Source organism: Delphinapterus leucas, chromosome 1 (genome assembly GCF_059928025.1).
Source record: "Delphinapterus leucas isolate spDelLeu-1000000601 "Yukka" chromosome 1, BTC_Dleu_Yukka2, whole genome shotgun sequence".
Classification (NCBI taxonomy): Eukaryota; Metazoa; Chordata; class Mammalia; order Artiodactyla; family Monodontidae; genus Delphinapterus; species Delphinapterus leucas.
The window spans coordinates 94,287,140-94,303,685 of record NC_143129.1 but is presented as its reverse complement, the minus strand read 5'-3'; the positions used below and the strand labels follow the sequence as shown (position 1 = coordinate 94,303,685).

At 53.5% G+C, this 16,546-nt stretch overlaps 1 protein-coding gene across 2 annotated transcripts; it reads right to left on the bottom strand.

Moving 5' to 3' along the window:
• Positions 1-644: 644 nt before the first annotated feature.
• EPS8L3 (EPS8 signaling adaptor L3) lies at positions 645-14,738 on the bottom strand. 2 transcript variants are annotated; one of them, XM_089918411.1, is made up of 19 exons: positions 14,365-14,738; positions 11,345-11,398; positions 11,122-11,186; positions 9,245-9,403; positions 8,811-8,960; positions 8,667-8,722; positions 8,128-8,267; positions 7,925-8,040; positions 7,543-7,663; positions 7,396-7,457; positions 7,094-7,168; positions 6,625-6,773; positions 3,564-3,645; positions 3,286-3,320; positions 2,602-2,701; positions 2,288-2,416; positions 1,910-1,983; positions 1,490-1,622; positions 645-1,238 (listed from the first exon to the last, which is right to left on the bottom strand). In XM_089918411.1, the coding sequence occupies exons 2-19, from the start codon at positions 11,373-11,375 to the stop codon at positions 1,227-1,229; spliced, it is 1,689 nt and encodes a 562-aa protein (XP_089774537.1). In that variant the 5' UTR covers positions 11,376-11,398; positions 14,365-14,738; the 3' UTR covers positions 645-1,226. The 2 variants fall into 2 exon arrangements, with proteins under 2 accessions (XP_089774537.1, XP_089774542.1); XM_089918416.1 differs by lacking the exon at positions 1,910-1,983 and having other exon boundaries at positions 648-1,238.
• Between the last annotated feature and the right edge of the window lie 1,808 nt (positions 14,739-16,546).

Below are 16,546 nucleotides of genomic sequence, written 5' to 3'. Positions count from 1 at the left end.
TGTGAGGGAAGATGTTTGCTTTCTTAGTCAGTGTTATCAGCTAAGAGAGATGATTTTCGGAGGCCAGGAACTTGAGGGGATGACATAGGCAGTCGAAAAATACAATATTCTGGCAGTGTTAGGGTCATGGACAAATTCAATTAAGAGAGACTAAGGGAACATCTTAAGGACCCTTAATCCATAAGTATATCAAGCCTTATCTGTAGACTAAATCAATGCAAGTACAACCTGTTTTGTAGGGAGGGCAGTCTGTGACAGTTCTGAGATTAAAGAAGGCTATGTATAATAAATATTAGAAGCCACAGACAGTACAGGCTCTTCACTTAACGTTTGAGAGAAAAGGAAGCCAGAGAGTGAAATGACTTGCCAGAGTTCACACAGGCAGTCCAGTGTTCCAGTCCAGCGTTCCCTACGCTCTGCCACTAAAGAGACAAGCTGGGGAGGGGGCTCAAATTTAGCTCACCCAACAGGAGGGGACAAAAGTATTAGAAGAGAAAGTTGCCAAGTAGAGCGTGGACCACCTGACATGCTTTTTCAGTGCGTCTCTGGATCATCAGCCAGTATGGCTGATCAAAACCTACCACTGTCAGCCCCGGTACTCCTTGCTCCTGTGAAGTGTTGTGTCCTCAGCTGTGCTGGGTGCCTTGGAATATACTGGAAGAAGTGTACACAGAAGGATAAAGATGTCAAGGATAGCCTTATTTTGGAGTTTGTTTAGAAAGTAAGGAGAGCTTGGACCACAATTCTCAAATTCTGGCTCAGCTCCAGTGAATTCCCGCTCACATTCAAACAGTCTGGCCCAGTGATGGATGTAGGGCTGCTGCTGTTTCATGCCCAGTGTCCCAGCTCTTCCTGACTCTCTGCCTTTGGCCCCCATCAGGGCCAGAGGAAGCTGCAAGAGAGGCACATGACAAGCTTGAAAATACTTTTATTGGGGAGGAGGGGGGCTAAACAGAGTCCTGACAAACCTAGGCTTAAGTGCTCCAGGCTCAGGAAAGAGATGCAGTAAATAGGTGGCAACGGGGGAGAGCTCTCAGCACAGCGAGAAGGGGCACCATTTGTCTCATCCCCTGGGCTTGCTCATCTTCTTTGCTGTGTGAGCTGGGGTGTGGGGTTCGCTGCAACCTGGGGGCCTGAAAGAAGAATTCTCGGGGCTCTAAAGAGTTATCAGATCTGCCATCTTGCTTGTGAGAAAGTCTTGGTCTTGGAGGTGTTTGAGTTGCTGCCTAAGGGTTCATCTGAGGAAAGAAAAGGTTGAGGTGAGGCTGGTGGCAGGTGAGGGACCCCAGAGCTGATGCCAACAATCAGCTAGGAGCTTCAAGGCATGCCTGAGCACATGAAATCAAGCCCCTGGGGGACTGTCCTGTGGCCAGACCTGACACATTGAGTGCCACCCCAGGGTTGGGGCTGCTGGCTTGTCCACCTGACACTCTCACTCAGGGATCATCCCACATTTCCAGTGGGGGTCAGGATCCCAGGGTGGCCTCACCCCCAGCATCCTTCTGACAGCCTCCAGCCGTGCCAGGACCTTTGGGGCCTCGTGGGGACACAGCATCTGTAGCTCCCCAGGTCTCATGTGAAGCAGCTGGCGCCCGGGCATGGACCCGAGAGTCTTCACTGTGCTGGGAACAGAAACATCAGAAACTGTCAGGGGTGGGGCAGAAGGACTGGGCCTGGGTGTCTGTGTGGAGAAGGGGCTGTTTGGGCTTGGAGACTGGGGTGACAGAAGAATTCACAGAAAGGGTATCTGGAGGCCAGGGAGTAAGATAAACATATTGGCTGAAACTAATTTCATAGCTCCTGAGGTTGAAGGGAGAAGTGCCCTGGAAGAGACTCTTGTGATGGGGAGGGGTGCCTGATTATTATCTGAGCCCTTTACAGAGGTAAAACCATGGGACTTGGCACTCACAAAGTGGAGAAGTTCTCTGCCTGCAACCAGGCTGTGACCTCCTCAGGCCTTGAGCTAAGTCGAAGCCCTGGAGCCTAGAATCAGGGGAAGTGGGGGTCAGAGGCCATCTCATCTCAGAGTCACCTACAGCCACCATCATCTGGGTCCCTTCTCTGGGCTTCCGTCAGATCACTTGTCTCACTCCATGGTTCGCTTGTCTGATAGGCACAAGGCTTGTTCTCTGCTCTGGTCCCACGAATAAACTCAGGATACAGTAAGCGTGTGATAATACTGATTAAGTTGAACCAGGACCATCTCCTCCACCTGTCACTGGATCCTCCCTGCCCCCACCTCTGACTCAGGCTTTATAGCTTCTGAATAGTCTAGGCTGGGTAGTACCGGAGGGAACGACTTGCTCTGGCTTCCAGGGAACCCCGACTGCAGGGGCTCCAGGATGTTGCTGGGGATGTAGCCGCTCCGTCCCATTTCATTCTTCACCAGCCACCACTGCTTACTCTGGTCCAGAACCTGCCAAGAGTCACTCCAGCGGTGACCCAAGCCTCTGTCCGACCAGCCTTGCCCCTCCCCCACCAGGCTTTCTCCCTTCTGGCCCTTCCCCACCTTCCCTCTCCCTCTCTAGGCCACCCACGCCATGCTCCCAGTAGCTCCCACCAACCACCACCTCCTTTTATCAGCTCAAGCCCATGCCTCACCTCCAGTACCTCTCCCTGGACCACAGTCAGTTCCCGTGGGTTCCTAGCTTCAAACTCATATAGGACTTGCATTTTCACGGCTGGCTTGACAGGTCCGGGTCTGGAGGGCACAGGGTGGGGTCCGTGGTTGTGTATCTCCTCTTGAGCAAAGTGCGAGTTGCTCCCTAACCTAGGGCTTGCCCCACTACCCCCGGAGACAGTCAGGATGGCCGGAGAGTGGGGCCTCAGAGACTGGGCCCCTGTCTCAGCCCCAGAGCCCCAGATATCTCCCCCTTGGAGTCTAACGGTGACTTCTGGGCTTCCACAGATTTTGAGGGCAGGTCCTTCTTAGGTGGGCTTGGGGTGTGGGTTTCTATAAGCAGAAGGGGTCTGAAATGTTGATTTCTCAGGACTCTTCCAGCAGTGGAATTTTCTGTATCTGAGCTCTCCTTTGAGCACTTAATACTCAAGCTCTGGGAAATCAGAGGTATGTGTGGGGAGTATTGAAAGAAGAAGGGATTGGAGCCTAGGAAGGTAAAAAACTGCCTCTTCACCCAAGGTAGGGGAGAGATGTGCCTGTACATGTATGTGCCTGGCTAAAAGAGAGCCCGGAGGTCAGTGACATGTAGAATCCACAGATCCACAGGATCAGCCCTGTCCCTCCCTCCCTAGAACCATACGGTCCTGACTAAACCCAGGGCATACCGGAGGGAAGTAGAGTCTTGGTATCTTGAAGGTTCCTGTAGGGGCAGAACAGAGTACGAGCAGGATGTCAGCCAGCGTGGTGGTAGGGAGGTGGGGTGTGAGACCACAGACCCCCTTGCACACAGCTGCCTCATATCCCCTCACCTGTCTGCCCACCACACAGAACCCACCTACCACTTAGGTATCACGTGACCATGGTTTGGACTGAGATAGTGGACTGAGAAAGCCCAGCCAGAGACTAGGGCTTTGAATAGGACTCTGTGCTAAGCTCCCCTTACCTCATAGGAAGATTCTGGAAGCTGCCAACCGTCATAGAATGTGGGTTGGTAGGGCAGGGGCTCACTGCCTGTCCAGTTGGCCCTGGGGAAAGAACAAGGCTGAGTCCACTCTGTACCAGGCTGTGGGAGGTGGAGAGGGCGGAGATGACAGGGCCTAGCCTGGGGACTCTTCTATGTAGTGGAGGACGTGGCCCACGTGCACTGATCAAAGGCCCCAGGACACCCACATAGGAGCGAACAGCTAAGCATGTGCAAATCCCACAGTGCAGGTATCCATGGGCCAGCCTCACCTCTGCCCGTGAAAGCGCAGACATATCAACACCAGAAGAGATGAGTACTTTATCTCACTGATGGGGGGTTTGACCGAAAGTGGTAGAACCGCAGAGCGTTAGGGCTGGAAGACCCCCGCGGGGTCTAACTGGTTATAGTTCCCAGCAGCAGATCTCTTTCTAGCGGGTTAGTATGTGGAACTCCGCCTTGTGATCCCAGCACAGCACTCTGGCTGGCTCTAGGGTGGGAGCTGGTACTTGCCACTCAGCCTCCCCCTCACCCATTGCCTAGCACGCAGGAAGAGCAGCACACTGTTGGTGGTCCCCAGTCATGCTCTGCTTGCCGGCCTGGGGAATGCCAAGTCCCCTCTTCGAGGAAGTCCCCTCCCTACCACTCGGAGGCAGAGGTGAATGCTTCCTCTTTGCACTGCTGCTGAACTCCAGACACCCTGGATTATTGCTCCTCTCACGCTGAATTGCACATGATTCTCACATGTCTGTATTTCTTACTTACGTTGAACTCCTTGAGAGCTGTATCCATAGTACAGTGCATGGGACACAGGAGGCAGCTAATTTATTCAACGGGGACAAGTAAATGATTCCCCCTTCTGAATCGTTTTTATCGGCTCCTTTTCTTTGCCCTAAAAACATGCTCAGGTCTTCCCTTGACTCTGTTACTGTGCCCTTTAAGCTGTCATTCTATTCCCTTATCTTTGTCCAGTTTTTTGAGGACGTGTCCATATGCCCTGCCTACATTTTCTTACCTCTGGTTCTTTCATTATGCCTTGCAACCTGACTTTTACCTTTGCCATTGCTCTGTTGAAACTAGTTCTTCTAAAGTCCTGATAATCTGACTGCCAGATCCAGTGGCCTTGTATGGTCTATATCCTTCTGGATTACCACAGAATTTAGTGTTATTTATAGTTTTGGGTCAGTTTGCCTAAAATCAAATAACCTGAATAAAATTTACCTGAAATTTAACTATTTTGAGAGTTTTTACAACTCTTTAGCTATTCTATTTTCTGTGTTTCTGTCTTTCATCTCATTCATTCATTCATTTTTGGTTACTTTAAGAAATGAGAAAACATCTTAGGCCACATCTGACTTAATTTTATATTTAAAATAATAAACAGAGTCAGAAAATAGAATAGAGGTTACCGGGGGCTGGGAAAAGAGAGGAGTGGGTACAGAGTTTTGGTTGATTGTGTAATGGGTACAGAGTTTCTGTTTGGGATGCTGAAAATTTTTTGGAAATGGATAGTGGTGATGGTTGTACAACACTGTTAATGTACTTAATGGCATTGAATTATACACTTAAAAATAGTTTAACTTTTATCCTATGTATATTCTACCACAATAAAAGAAATTGATTACATTAAGTTATAATTTATGTCTTTGGATGAATTGGACACAAAAATCCTTTAATGGGGCTGAATTGGAAAAAAAAAGAACCTGCTCATTAGGCAAAAAGAATCCTAGAACCACTGGTTTTTTTCCCAGTTGATTTCTCTTTCTAAAACCCTCTTCTTGGACTTCCCTGTTGGCACAGTGGTTAAGAATCCGCCTGCCAATGCAGGGGACATGGGTTCGATCCCTGGTCCGGAAAGATTCCACATGCCGCAGAGCAACTAAGCCTGTGCTCCACAACTACTGAGCCTGCGCTCTAGAGCCCGCGAGCCACAATACTGAGCCCGCGTGCCACAACTACTGAAGCCGCGTGCCTAGAGCCTGTGCTCCGCAACAAGAGAAGCCACCGCAATGAGAAGCCTGTGCACCGCAACGAAGAGTATCCCCTGCTCGCCGCAACTAGAGAAAGCCTGCATGAAGCAACGAAGACCCAACACAGCCAAAAAGAAATAAATAAATTTATATAAAAAACCCCAACCCTCTTCTCTCTTGGTTTTCACGCTTCTGCTTTTTTGTTTCTCCTTTTAACTCTCTGGAATTTCTCTTTGCCTCCTTAACCATGTTTCCTTTCACCACCTTGAAGTTTCCCCAGGCCCTTCTCTCATGGGGAGAGCAGACCATGCTTGTTAAAGTGAGCTCTGGGGCTCCCACCACAGTGCTTACCTCCAGGTGGCCCCAAATATCACTTCTGTACTGACTGTTCTCAAACTGCTGTAGCCAGGTCGGACCTCTCCCCCAAAGCCCAGGCCACCCTGTCTCTGTGCAGGTTCCATTGACACCTCAGCTCAGCATATCCAAGCTGGCTGTCATCAATTTGCCCTTGCCGCCCAACTGCCCATCTCACAGTTCCACCCACGTGGAATATCTCTTTCTCTCTTAGCTCCTTGGCTGCTGGGTTGCAACTCTTATTGATGTTACATTTGCAGCATCTCTTACATCAGTAATTGTTAAAATCTGGGCAGGAATTGAGACAGAGTTTTCATTTTGTCCTTGACAAAAATGAGAAAAATTTTAGTAGAAGGTTGCCAACTCTCCTTCCTTGGGAAGAATTATTCTTTTTTCTGAAATAATGCTTTCCTTCAGTGGTGGGTGATGGTAAGTGGTGGTTTTGTTTTGTTTTCATTGTTTGTACTTAGCCTAATTAAAAGTTGGACACTCCAGGTAGAGTCCTTCAATTTGTTTTGAGATATTTCATAGAATAGAGGTTACCAGGGCCTGGGGAGTGGGAAGAATGGGTACAGAGTTTTGTTTAATTGTTTAATGGGTACAGAATTTCTGTTTGTTTTAAGACACAATGTAGAGCCTGCCACCTCCTGCCCTGTGTGTCCTGCCCTATGACCCCACGTCCCTTGCCTCTGATTCAGTTAGGCTTTGTCGTCACTTACTGGCTGGTGGTCCAGGCTATGCCCAGCCACTTCCAGAGGTTACTCTCAGGTGGGCTTAGACAGGACTGCAGCAGATCAATGGCCTTGGTGGTGAGGAGGGGTGAGATGACTTGGACTGCTAGGCCAGGCTCAGGGCACTGCTCCAGGATCTGGGGAGGGACAGAAGGTTTCAGGAAGCCTGGGCTCTTGCAGGGCCAGACAGGAGTGGGGAAGGGCCCGGGGTCCCTGGCTTCCCACTTTTGCAATACCACGTTGCCCCAGGCCTGCTCCTTCCTGTCCCCACTGGTGTCCTTGGGGTTAAGGACAGTGCATAGTGGGGATGGCGTCTTGGGGTCAAGGAGAAGAATGTGCTGAGGTGAGCAAGGGGCAGATCCACAGACTCCCTCTGCCCCCTACCTCCCACCCAGGCCTCTGTCTCATCTTAACTTCAGCATGTCCCTCTGCACCACCCTGTCCTCCCCCGACTCACGGAGTTCAGAGTTTGGAAGAGGAGGTGTACGAACGCAGGGGCGCTTGTATCCTGCAGCGTCATGGCCAGCTTTCCCTGAGGATACAGGGCGAAGCCTCTTACCACCCTTCCTCCCACTCTACTTTCACCAGGACCCCAGGGCCCCATTGTTCTGGGCCTTGATGGGGAGCCTGGCATTTCTCCAAAAGTCCCAAGAGTGGGGAGAAGCTGGAGAAGCTTGGGATGTCCATGAGACAAGAGAGGAGGGGACTGCTGAGGTGGGGTGGGGGGAAGGGCTGGGGAACTTGTGGGGAGCCACATACCAGGAGGTTGAAGCTGCACTTGATCTTCTGGAAGCAGTCGATGTAATGTGCCTCTGTTATCCCTGTAGAAAGAAGTGGGAAGGTGGCGGGTCACAGATCATCCCAAGACTCTCCCCCGACTCCTCTCCCCTGGCCCTCAACACTCACCCCCCTGATGCTTTATCTTTTTCTTCCTCTGTTTCTTCTTGTTATGACTGGTGTTTGACTGGTCCTCCTTCAGCTTTTCCATGAATAGCTCGATGTCTCTTAGGACGTGGCTCAGCACCTCCTGGACCGCAAACAACCCATGGTCTGAGTGGGCAGTTAGGCCCACCCTGGAACTCCCAACCCTGACCCCCCGCTCCCTCCTACCACAAGCCTGAGCCTCAGGCCCAGCCCAGGGTCTGACCAAGGCTCCGTGTCCCTCCTCAGCCCAGGCCCTGCCTTGGTCATCCTGGCACCTGGCTCCTTGGGGTGATGGAGACGACTGGTGTCCTCCCTTGGGCCAGGACCAAAAATCCTCAAGGAGCCCAAGACAGTCTGCAGTTACCTTATCCCGTTCTGGGTCCCCAGGGGATGGGGACCTCCTCGAAGGAGGCAAAGTGAAGGCACTTGAGTTTTGGATGATGGAGTGGTGTGGCAGGGGCCTTGGGGTTGGTGGTGTGTCTGCAATGGAAGGGAACCATGGCCCAGAACTTCTTTGACCTTTGATGGGAATCCTCTCCTCCCACTGGCCCCCACGCCCAAGCTTACTGTGCTCTGGGGTCATCCAGTGGTGCTGCTCTGGAGGGGGTCCGCACTCCAGAGGAGGTACCTGCTCCTTAGGGATCGGCCTTTTCAGAAGAGGCCCCCTGCATCTGTCCTGACCTGGGAGAAGGGCTCCGAATCGGGGCCTGTGAGCACATGGTGGGGACACAGCTTTGACAGGGTTCTTGGGACGGAGGCACTGCCCACCCTTCTGCCCCAGGACCCAAGGGTACCACTCCCTCTCTCCAGGAGCCCGACCAGCCCTGCTCCCTTGTCTTCATCTGAAGCCTTCCCTGACTCTCCCCTGCCTCATCTGCCTGCTCTCTGGGGCCAGTTCCTCCCATGTCAGCCTCCGAGGCAAACCTCCAGTGTTCACTGGGCCCCGCCCCAGCCCCTTCCCCATGCCCATCTGTGCCCTATTTCAGCCTGGCCCCTCCCCAGGTCTATGCCTATGTTATTGGGCCACAGGCTCCTGGGCTCCCCCAGATGTGGGGCCGACCTGAGCTCTGAGGTCCTGCTGGTGGGCTGGGGCAGAGGCTGCCTACCTTTGCTCTAGCTCCTCCTCCAGAGCCTTCTGCAGGCTGGTCTTCAGTTGCTCTGCCTGCAGGAAGCAGCAGTCAGACAGGCTGGAGATGGGGGGTCGGGGAGGAGTGGGGGGGTGATGGCTGTTGGATTCCACACCTACTCACCCCCACTTCCTGGCACTGGAGAAGCAGAGTGCTAGTGGCTGGCAGGCCTGAATCCTGCACAGTGATGGACAGGACAGAGTTGTAGGAGCAGGTGTTGAGTGCCACGTCCATGTCCTTGATGCTGTCCAGGCGGTAAGATTCCAGTTCCTCCTGGGCCAGGCAGAGAGGTCAGCTGTGAGGTCACTGAGAGCCAGGCTGACTCCTGGGAGCTCCTGACCTGGGTTGCTCCACCCTTCTAGTGGTCTGGGATGAGGCATCGTCTCCCCTGATCCCTGTGTCTCTCTGTCCCCCGTTTCTTCCTAGTCCTGGGTATGTATTGTGTATGGGGAGGGGTGGTTGCCATGTGGGACATGCATCGATGGTGTTGCCTGGTGCTTGCTTTCCCATGGCCTGGGTCAGCTATGATCCCTGGCGGGGAATGGTGGGAGGCTGACCTTTGTCTCGATGTCCAGCAGCTGGAGCCAGCCATCCCTGACTTGCAGGAGCAAGTCCTGGCTCCACACCTGGCCCTGAGCGTCCATTTCCTGTAGCTTTTGCAGGGCATCCTTGGGCTCCTGGACTCTCTGCATCCCCAGCTTACATGTCAGCAGGTGCTGAGGGGAGAGGAGAAGATGCAGGACTGGGAGAAGGTTTGGAGAAGGGGATCACAGGTGGGAATGCACAGGGCTGGGGGGTGGGGGAAAGGCAGCAGAGGGAGAAGACATGTCCCTGGCCTCCTTGTTGGGGAGTGCCAGGCCATCCCTCTAAAGCAAACTTCAGGGGCCTGTGTGATGGCCAGAGGCAGTCAGGCTGGGATGGGGCCCCCAAGTCAGGGTCTGAGGGGCTGTAGGAGGGGGTTTAGAACTCTGGAGGAAGGACAGTCATGGCCTTTAACAGTCCAGGCCAGCTGAGGGGGCTAGATCGTGGTAGATGTGGGCTTCAGCTACCCAACAAATAAGTCTGAACTCCTCTGGGTGGGATATTTATAGGATACTCAAATTCTGTCCCCGGCTTCCTTTGCCCTCTTTGGAATCACCATCCCAGCCTGGTCCATCTCCTCCCTGACCTAGCGTTCCTGTCTCCATGCCTTTTCTCATGCTGTTCCCCCTGCCCAGAAGGCACGTTCCACTTCTGCTAACCCATCACCTCCCAGTCTCTCAGGAAGAAGTCAAGCCCCCCTTCTCCCTGATTCTTGCCCAGGGAGGTCCATACTGACCTCTCTCTCCACTCAGGCCCTTGCCCCCTGCTAGTCTGATCATTCCAGCAGTGTTTTTATCCTTGAGGAGACCCCTCCCTTCTCCTATCCAAACGATGCCTTCACAAGTCACAGTCCTGCCCCTCACCCTCGCCTCCAGGCCCTGGTTGGGGGGAGGTTGTCTGCCTCCTGCCCCTTGATCCCACCACGCCGCCCTCTGCATAGCTCCCAGCTCCTCTCCCAGTTCACACGGCTGGCATATTCAGGAGCTCTGACAACATGACCAAGTGCCCTGGCACCCTGGACATGCCTCTTCTTGCTCTTGCCTGCTAGACCTAACCGAAGCTGGTTCCTAACCCCCGTCCCTCCATGAAGCCCAGTGCTCCTGGGCCCAACCCAGCTGGCTGGGGGGCCCTGACCTCTGCCGCCCTCTGGAGCCCCCAGACGGTTGCTCCAGCATCCCTTGCTGCTTCTTCTGCTTCTTCTCCGGGAGGGCCCTAGATCTACTGCTGCCCAGGGGCGGTTTCTACCCCAGACCTTCAACCTGACCTGGTGTCTTCTCTTCTCTGCCACACCCTTCCAGTCTGAGCTTTCTCTGTGGTGTCAGCAACTCTCCAGGCAACTAGATGTGGCAGAGCCAGTGTTGTCTTCCCACGCAGGGCCAGAGCTTCCATTGTAGGCTCTAAGCTGCGCAGGCCTGCCCCGGGGAGCTCAAGCCCAGAAAGCTCCACTCTCAGACAGTGGTCCTTTCAAGACCTCACACAGGGACCGCTAACCTCACACAGTCCTTCCTCCAGCTGTGCCAGATCCTGGGGCAGGGGGTGGACTGGGAGACAGGCGGGGATGGGGTGGTGGCAGGTGCCTCCTGACCCATCCCTCTGCTGCTTGTTCCTGCCCGGGGATAGGACGTCCACCACCTCAACTTCTAGCCTGGCCTTCCCTGCCCATCTCCCTTCCCCACATTTAGCAGATGCTCAGTTAGGCTTGCTGGACCCAAGCCCACCTGCTCTGACTGGGTCAGGCCATTGGCTTCTGTGGCAGAGACTTATCTCAGATAAGTTTTTTTGTCAGGGCAGTGGACACACGGGAAAACTTGGGTTGAATCAGGAAACTGTCTGGGGCCCCCGGGTTACTCACCTCCACCCTGAGCTGCAGGTGGGTGGGCTCTGAGGTGAGATTCTGCAAGTACTCCTTCCGGTGCACTGCCGTGGCCCAAAGCAAGGGAGTGGGGGCAGAAGAAGGAGGTGAGACATATACAGCAATAGGGGTTGGTCAGCTTGGCGAGGGAGGGAATGGAGGGCAGGGGGTTCAGGAAGCTCAGTGGGAGGGAACGGGAGAGGGCACTGGAGGGACAGCTTACAGTAAATGGCTCTGCTGCTGGGCCGGGACATGTTGACGCTGCTGAGATGACTCCCTAGAAGCCAAAATGAACGGAAGAGACAGCAATCAGGGCTGGGGAGAGGGATACCAGTGCAGAGCTGGGCGGGACAGCTGTTGCAGCCCATCCCTGACCCGGGTCAGAGGCTTGGACCACAGGTCTTTCTGGATCCTTCTCCAGATGTACCCTCTGCTGAGGAGCCTTCCGTCTTGGCTGGGCCTTGGAGGCCCCCAGGCAGGCTCCCAGCTTCCCATTATTTGGCCAGTAAAGCTCATTCCAATGGGCTCAGGAAAGCTGGGTGGACAGGAACTTGGGACCAGATCCCATCCTGGGCCTGAGTGTAAAATATGCCAGATGGGTGTGCCTAGCTTCTGGAGGGAAGGAATTAGGGTCAGCAGCCTTCCCTGCCAAAGCAAGCCTCTTGTCCAAGCCTGTTTCAATTCCTCAAATTAGGAGGAGGCCAATGTTGGCTCCTATGCTGGGGACCCGCTCAGGAGGGGTGTATGTGTATGTGTATACACATGCATTTGTATGCACGTTTATGATGGGGCTCTGTAGGATGTGTCAGTGATCTGCACTTTCCTGAATGTCTTACTAAATCTTCTGTCTCTTTGCCTTTCCATTCTCTGAACCCTCTTCTCAGAGTCCCTCCCCACACAACCCTTTAAATTCCAGCTCAAGGGAATAGACATTTTTCCAAAGAAGATATACAGTTGGCCAACAGGCACATGAAAAGATGTTTAATATCACTAATTATTAGAGAAATGTAAGTCAAAATCACAATGAAGTATCACCTCACACCTATCAGAATGGCTATTAACGAAAAGGCAAGAGAGAAAAAAAAGTTGGTAAAGAAGTGAAGAAAAGGGAACCCTCGTGCACTGTTGGTAGGAATGTAAAATGGTGCAGCCACTGTGTAAAACGATATGGAGACTCCTCAAAAAATGAAGAATAAAACTACCATATGATCCAGCAATCCCACTTCTGGGTATTTATCCAAGGAATATGAAATACACACCCCTGTGTTCATCATGGCATTTATAATAGCCAAGGTATGGAAACAACCTGAGTGACCATCAACAGATGCAGGATAAAGGAGATGTTGTATATACAATGGAATTAACCATAAAAAAGATAAAATCTTGCCATTTGCATGGACCTTGAGGGTGTTATGCTAAATGAAATACGACAGAGAGAGAAAGATAAGTAACGTATGATTCCACTCTTTTGTGGAATATAAGAAACAAACAAAACAAAATATATAAACAGACCAAACCAAACGAAAATGTAGATACAGAGGACACAGTAGTGGTTACCAGAGGAGAAGGGGCAGGAGGGAGGGGGAAATGGGTAAACGGAATCACTGTGTGGTGATGGATAGAAATTAAATTTTTGGTGATGAGCATGCTATAGTGTACACAGAAATAGGAATATAATGTTGTGCACATGAAACATATAATGTTATAAACCAAGGTTAACTCAATAATTTAAAAAATCTAAATAAATAAATAGATTCCAGGTTAAGGATCACCTCCTCAGTGAAGCCCTCCTTGACCACCCCACTCCACCCTTCCCATCATCCTAATGCCACACCAAACCTTGTACGTTCCTCTCTAACAAGAGCAGCCACCCTGGTTAGTGCTGTGAGCCTAATGCCAAGTGCCTTATGAACCTTATATCATTTAATTTTCACTACCATCGCTTATACTTCCTTGGCCCTATGTGCTGAGCACTGTTCTACAGATGTTACCCCCATCAACTCATTTAATCCTCAGAACAACCTTGCTGGGTGGGTTCTGTTATTATGCCATTTACCAGATGAGGATGCTGAAGTTCAAAGAGGGTAACAGGCCTGAAATCTCAAGTAAGTATTTGATAGAGAGTGAACCCAGCCGCGTCTGACTGCAAACTCCATGCTTTAACTGTCTATATATGTGCCTCTGTCACTGGGCTGTGACCTCCTGAGGACGGACTTATCTTGCCACTGCTGTCCACACAGCGCCCTCCTGGCATAGAGGGGGTCTAGAATATGTATATGTTGAAACGGAATGGAAGTAAATGAGGTCCGTGTGTACGTGCAGGGTGAGGTGGGAGTTAGCTGAGTGTGTGGGTCAAGGTAATGTGTCACTTTAATGACGTAGGTATGCATCACGAATAGGGTGTCAGTTCCGTGGGTGTCCGTGCATCTGCGTGGTGCCTCTGAGTTGTCCAGAAACCTTGGAATATCCTGGGCAAAGTGTCAGAGAGCAGCCCACACCCCTGTTTCTAGGACTGTTATGAAAGTAGCAGAAGATCTGATAAGATGACTCAGTGCTGGGGAAATGGTTGCTAGTAAACAATTAAGGGATTGTGGCTGGGTCTCTGTTTTCCTTGTTTGGGAGGAACCCTTTCCTCACCAAGGGTAAGGGGGTACTAAAAGTCTGCTTTCCCTCTCCCCAGCTGCACCTCTCAGGCTGCAACACTTCCTGCTTCTAGATCCAGAAGACAAAGAAGAGAAAATGAACGGTGTTTCGGTTAGCTCCCCGCCAGCCGCCTCGCACAAGGATGGTCCCTGTGGGTCTCTGTGAGCAGGTCCAGGGAAACATCTGCTGCTCAAGATCCTGATGACGCAGGCAGGGGGTGGGGGGATCCTCAAGGTGGGGCATGGGGATGGGGGGATGAAAGGTGGGGGGTGGAGGAGCAGGGGCCTCCTTGCCCCTGGGAAGGGGGGATCTCTGGCAGCCCAGTTTCCCCATTTATCCCCCAAATTTAGGGACCTGGAGTGGGGAAGGCGTTCGGGTCTGCATCACGGACCCTGGGAGAAGCAGCCCAGAGATGCGGCTGGAGCCCTGCTTCCTGGCTGGCTAGCCCTTGGCTGAGTCCCAAGCTCTTCTTAGGGCTGCTCGTCCTGGCTACATCTGACAATGGGCAGGAGACCCTGGCCTGGGAAGCCTCACTGAGTTGCATCCGGCATCCCCCGCGGCTTGGGTGGGCCCTAATCTCGCCGAGGGCCAGTCCCTTACCTGGGTCCCAGTGAGGCCTGGTGGCTGGTCCCCCCGAAGACGCAGTTGTTTGAGCTGCTGGTCTGAGGCTGGTGGTGGGAAGGCAGTGGCTTCTCTGCTAGAGGCGCAGCCACAGGCAGAGGCCCTGTGATCAGGTGAGCCCTGACGGTGCAGACAGGTCTTAACGCTGGTGAAGCCATGAGGCAGCCACACCTGTGCTCTTTGGACTCTGATGGGTGGGAAGGCTTCCTAGGCCACCACCTGCCCAGCACCAAAGCCTGGGCCTGTGGCAATGCCTGCGCCGACATGTGTCCCAAGCTTAGCCAGACTCCTGCTTCCCAGCTTCCTCCTCTGCTTGCCTCTGCCATTAGTGTGTGGCCCCCTCTTGCCTCCGCCTTTGGGTACCTCCTCTGAGGCCCCAGGTCAGCAACAGGCACCAGGGTTGGGACCAGAAGGAGAGGGCACCCATGGTTCGGGAGAGTCTGGCTTCTGTGGTCAGGGCACAGGCGGCTGGAGGTGGGCCCCAGCCTTGGGGGCAGCTGTGGGCTGGCACGTGTGCCTGTGTGTGCTGCGCGTGTGGGTTCGTGATCGTGTGTGCCCAGGTGGTGCCTGCGAGCAGGATGTGGAGTTTGTGAGAGCAGATGAAGGCTGTGGGCCGGGACCACCATGGGCATTAGGTGGAGGGATAAGACTTCTTCCTAGCAGGGCCCACCTCATTCTGCCCTTTCTTCTTTCCTCTCTGACCCAGCAGGGAGCCCTCTCCCTCATCCGCTCTTTCCTGCCCTACCCTTCCCCATGCCCTCAGACCTCTGGTTAAGCCTGGGTGGCTTCAGCAGAGATAGGAAACTGAGGTCTGCCTCTGTGCCTATTCATGAACTTACCCAGTCCTCGTGCTTCATGGTATTTAAAAGTCTTCCTTGGCACCCAGGCTGCCTGCCCTCTGGGGGCTCACAGTCTAACAAGGGAGGTAGGGTGTAAACAGGGAGCGAGGCAGGAGGGGAGAGGAGGGAGGGCAATGCCCGTATCCATGCGGTGGTGGGTCTCGTGGGCAGAGACCTGGGACCCGTCGGGTTAGGATCTGTGCTGGAGAGCCCTGTGGTCTGGGGGCAGAGCCAGCACGCCCACCCTTCGCTTCCTTGGGTCCATTCCAGGAGATCTCAGCCTCCTTCCCTGCCCCCACTCCAGCCAACACTGCCCTGGATGGCCTGGGGTCCAGGAAGGGGATCCTGGCTGGGGGCCTTCCCCACCTAAGAGAGTCCACTGGGCAGCCAGCTTTAGGGGCCCAGGGATCAGGTGGCTGCTGAGCCAGCCCCCAGCCGTGGCCACATGGGACCAGCTCTCCTGACCTCCCTGGCTGTTCTGTTCCCTGGGTCTCAGCCTCTTGGTCCTTCAGCTTCTTTCCAGATAGGACAGCCTGTCCCTTCGTTGCCTCCCCCAGTCCCGGCCCCAGCCCCGGCCCAGGTGCCCAGCCAAGACTATGTCTCTTATCTTACTCAGCTCAGGCCAGGCCCTGTCTTTCCCACAGGCTTCTTCGCATTTTCGCATTCAGGGGCCAGCACAGCTGGCACTCTCATGGAGGATGGGGGAGGGGGCTGGGGGAGGGGCACAGCCCACTGCAGAAATCCATGTGAAATCTTCAGGTGGAGAAACAAAGAGCTCCATCTTCATCCTCAACGTCTTGCATCTGCAGGGGCCTGTAGGAGTGCCCTTGGGAGCAGTGTGGGTATCCTCAGACAGGAGCCCTTTGCAGCTTGGGTGGGGCTGGGCCTGGGGCTTCTTCAGTGCCAGGCATTGTGGAACCACTCCAGTAAAGAGGGGCATTAGGAGAGATGGAGAGGCCAGACCCCTCATCCCCGGGGACTGGGGGACCAAACTGATGCTTCTGCACAAAGAAAGCTCCAAGTGTCAAAGCAATTCTTTGGCAAAGTAATCCTGGCTGGGGCACCAGGAGCCAGGACACAGGTGGGAGGGGAAGGGATTAGGGACTCATTTCATTCATTCACTTATACATTCACTCCACAGCTATATACTGAGGGCTTCCTCTCTGCCAGGCACTGTGCTACATGCTAGGGACACCTTGGAACTCAGCTTGAGTTCAGTGTCTCCCTCCAAACTGCCCAGCCTCTCCTCCCATGTTCCCAGCTCAGCAAAGGCACCAACACCAGCCAAGCATCCAAGCAGGGCACTGGGGCCACCCCAAGTC

Coding starts and splice junctions, on each gene's coding strand:
- EPS8L3 (XM_089918411.1), bottom strand. CDS start 11,375: ATGTCCCGGCCCAGCAGCAGAGCCATTTACT. Junction 11,187..11,344: donor CAGCAGCAGAGCCATTTACT/GTAAGCTGTCCC, acceptor GGGCCACGGCAG/TGCACCGGAAGGAGTACTTG. Junction 7,458..7,542: donor AAAGATAAAGCATCAGGGGG/GTGAGTGTTGAG, acceptor TTCTTTCTACAG/GGATAACAGAGGCACATTAC.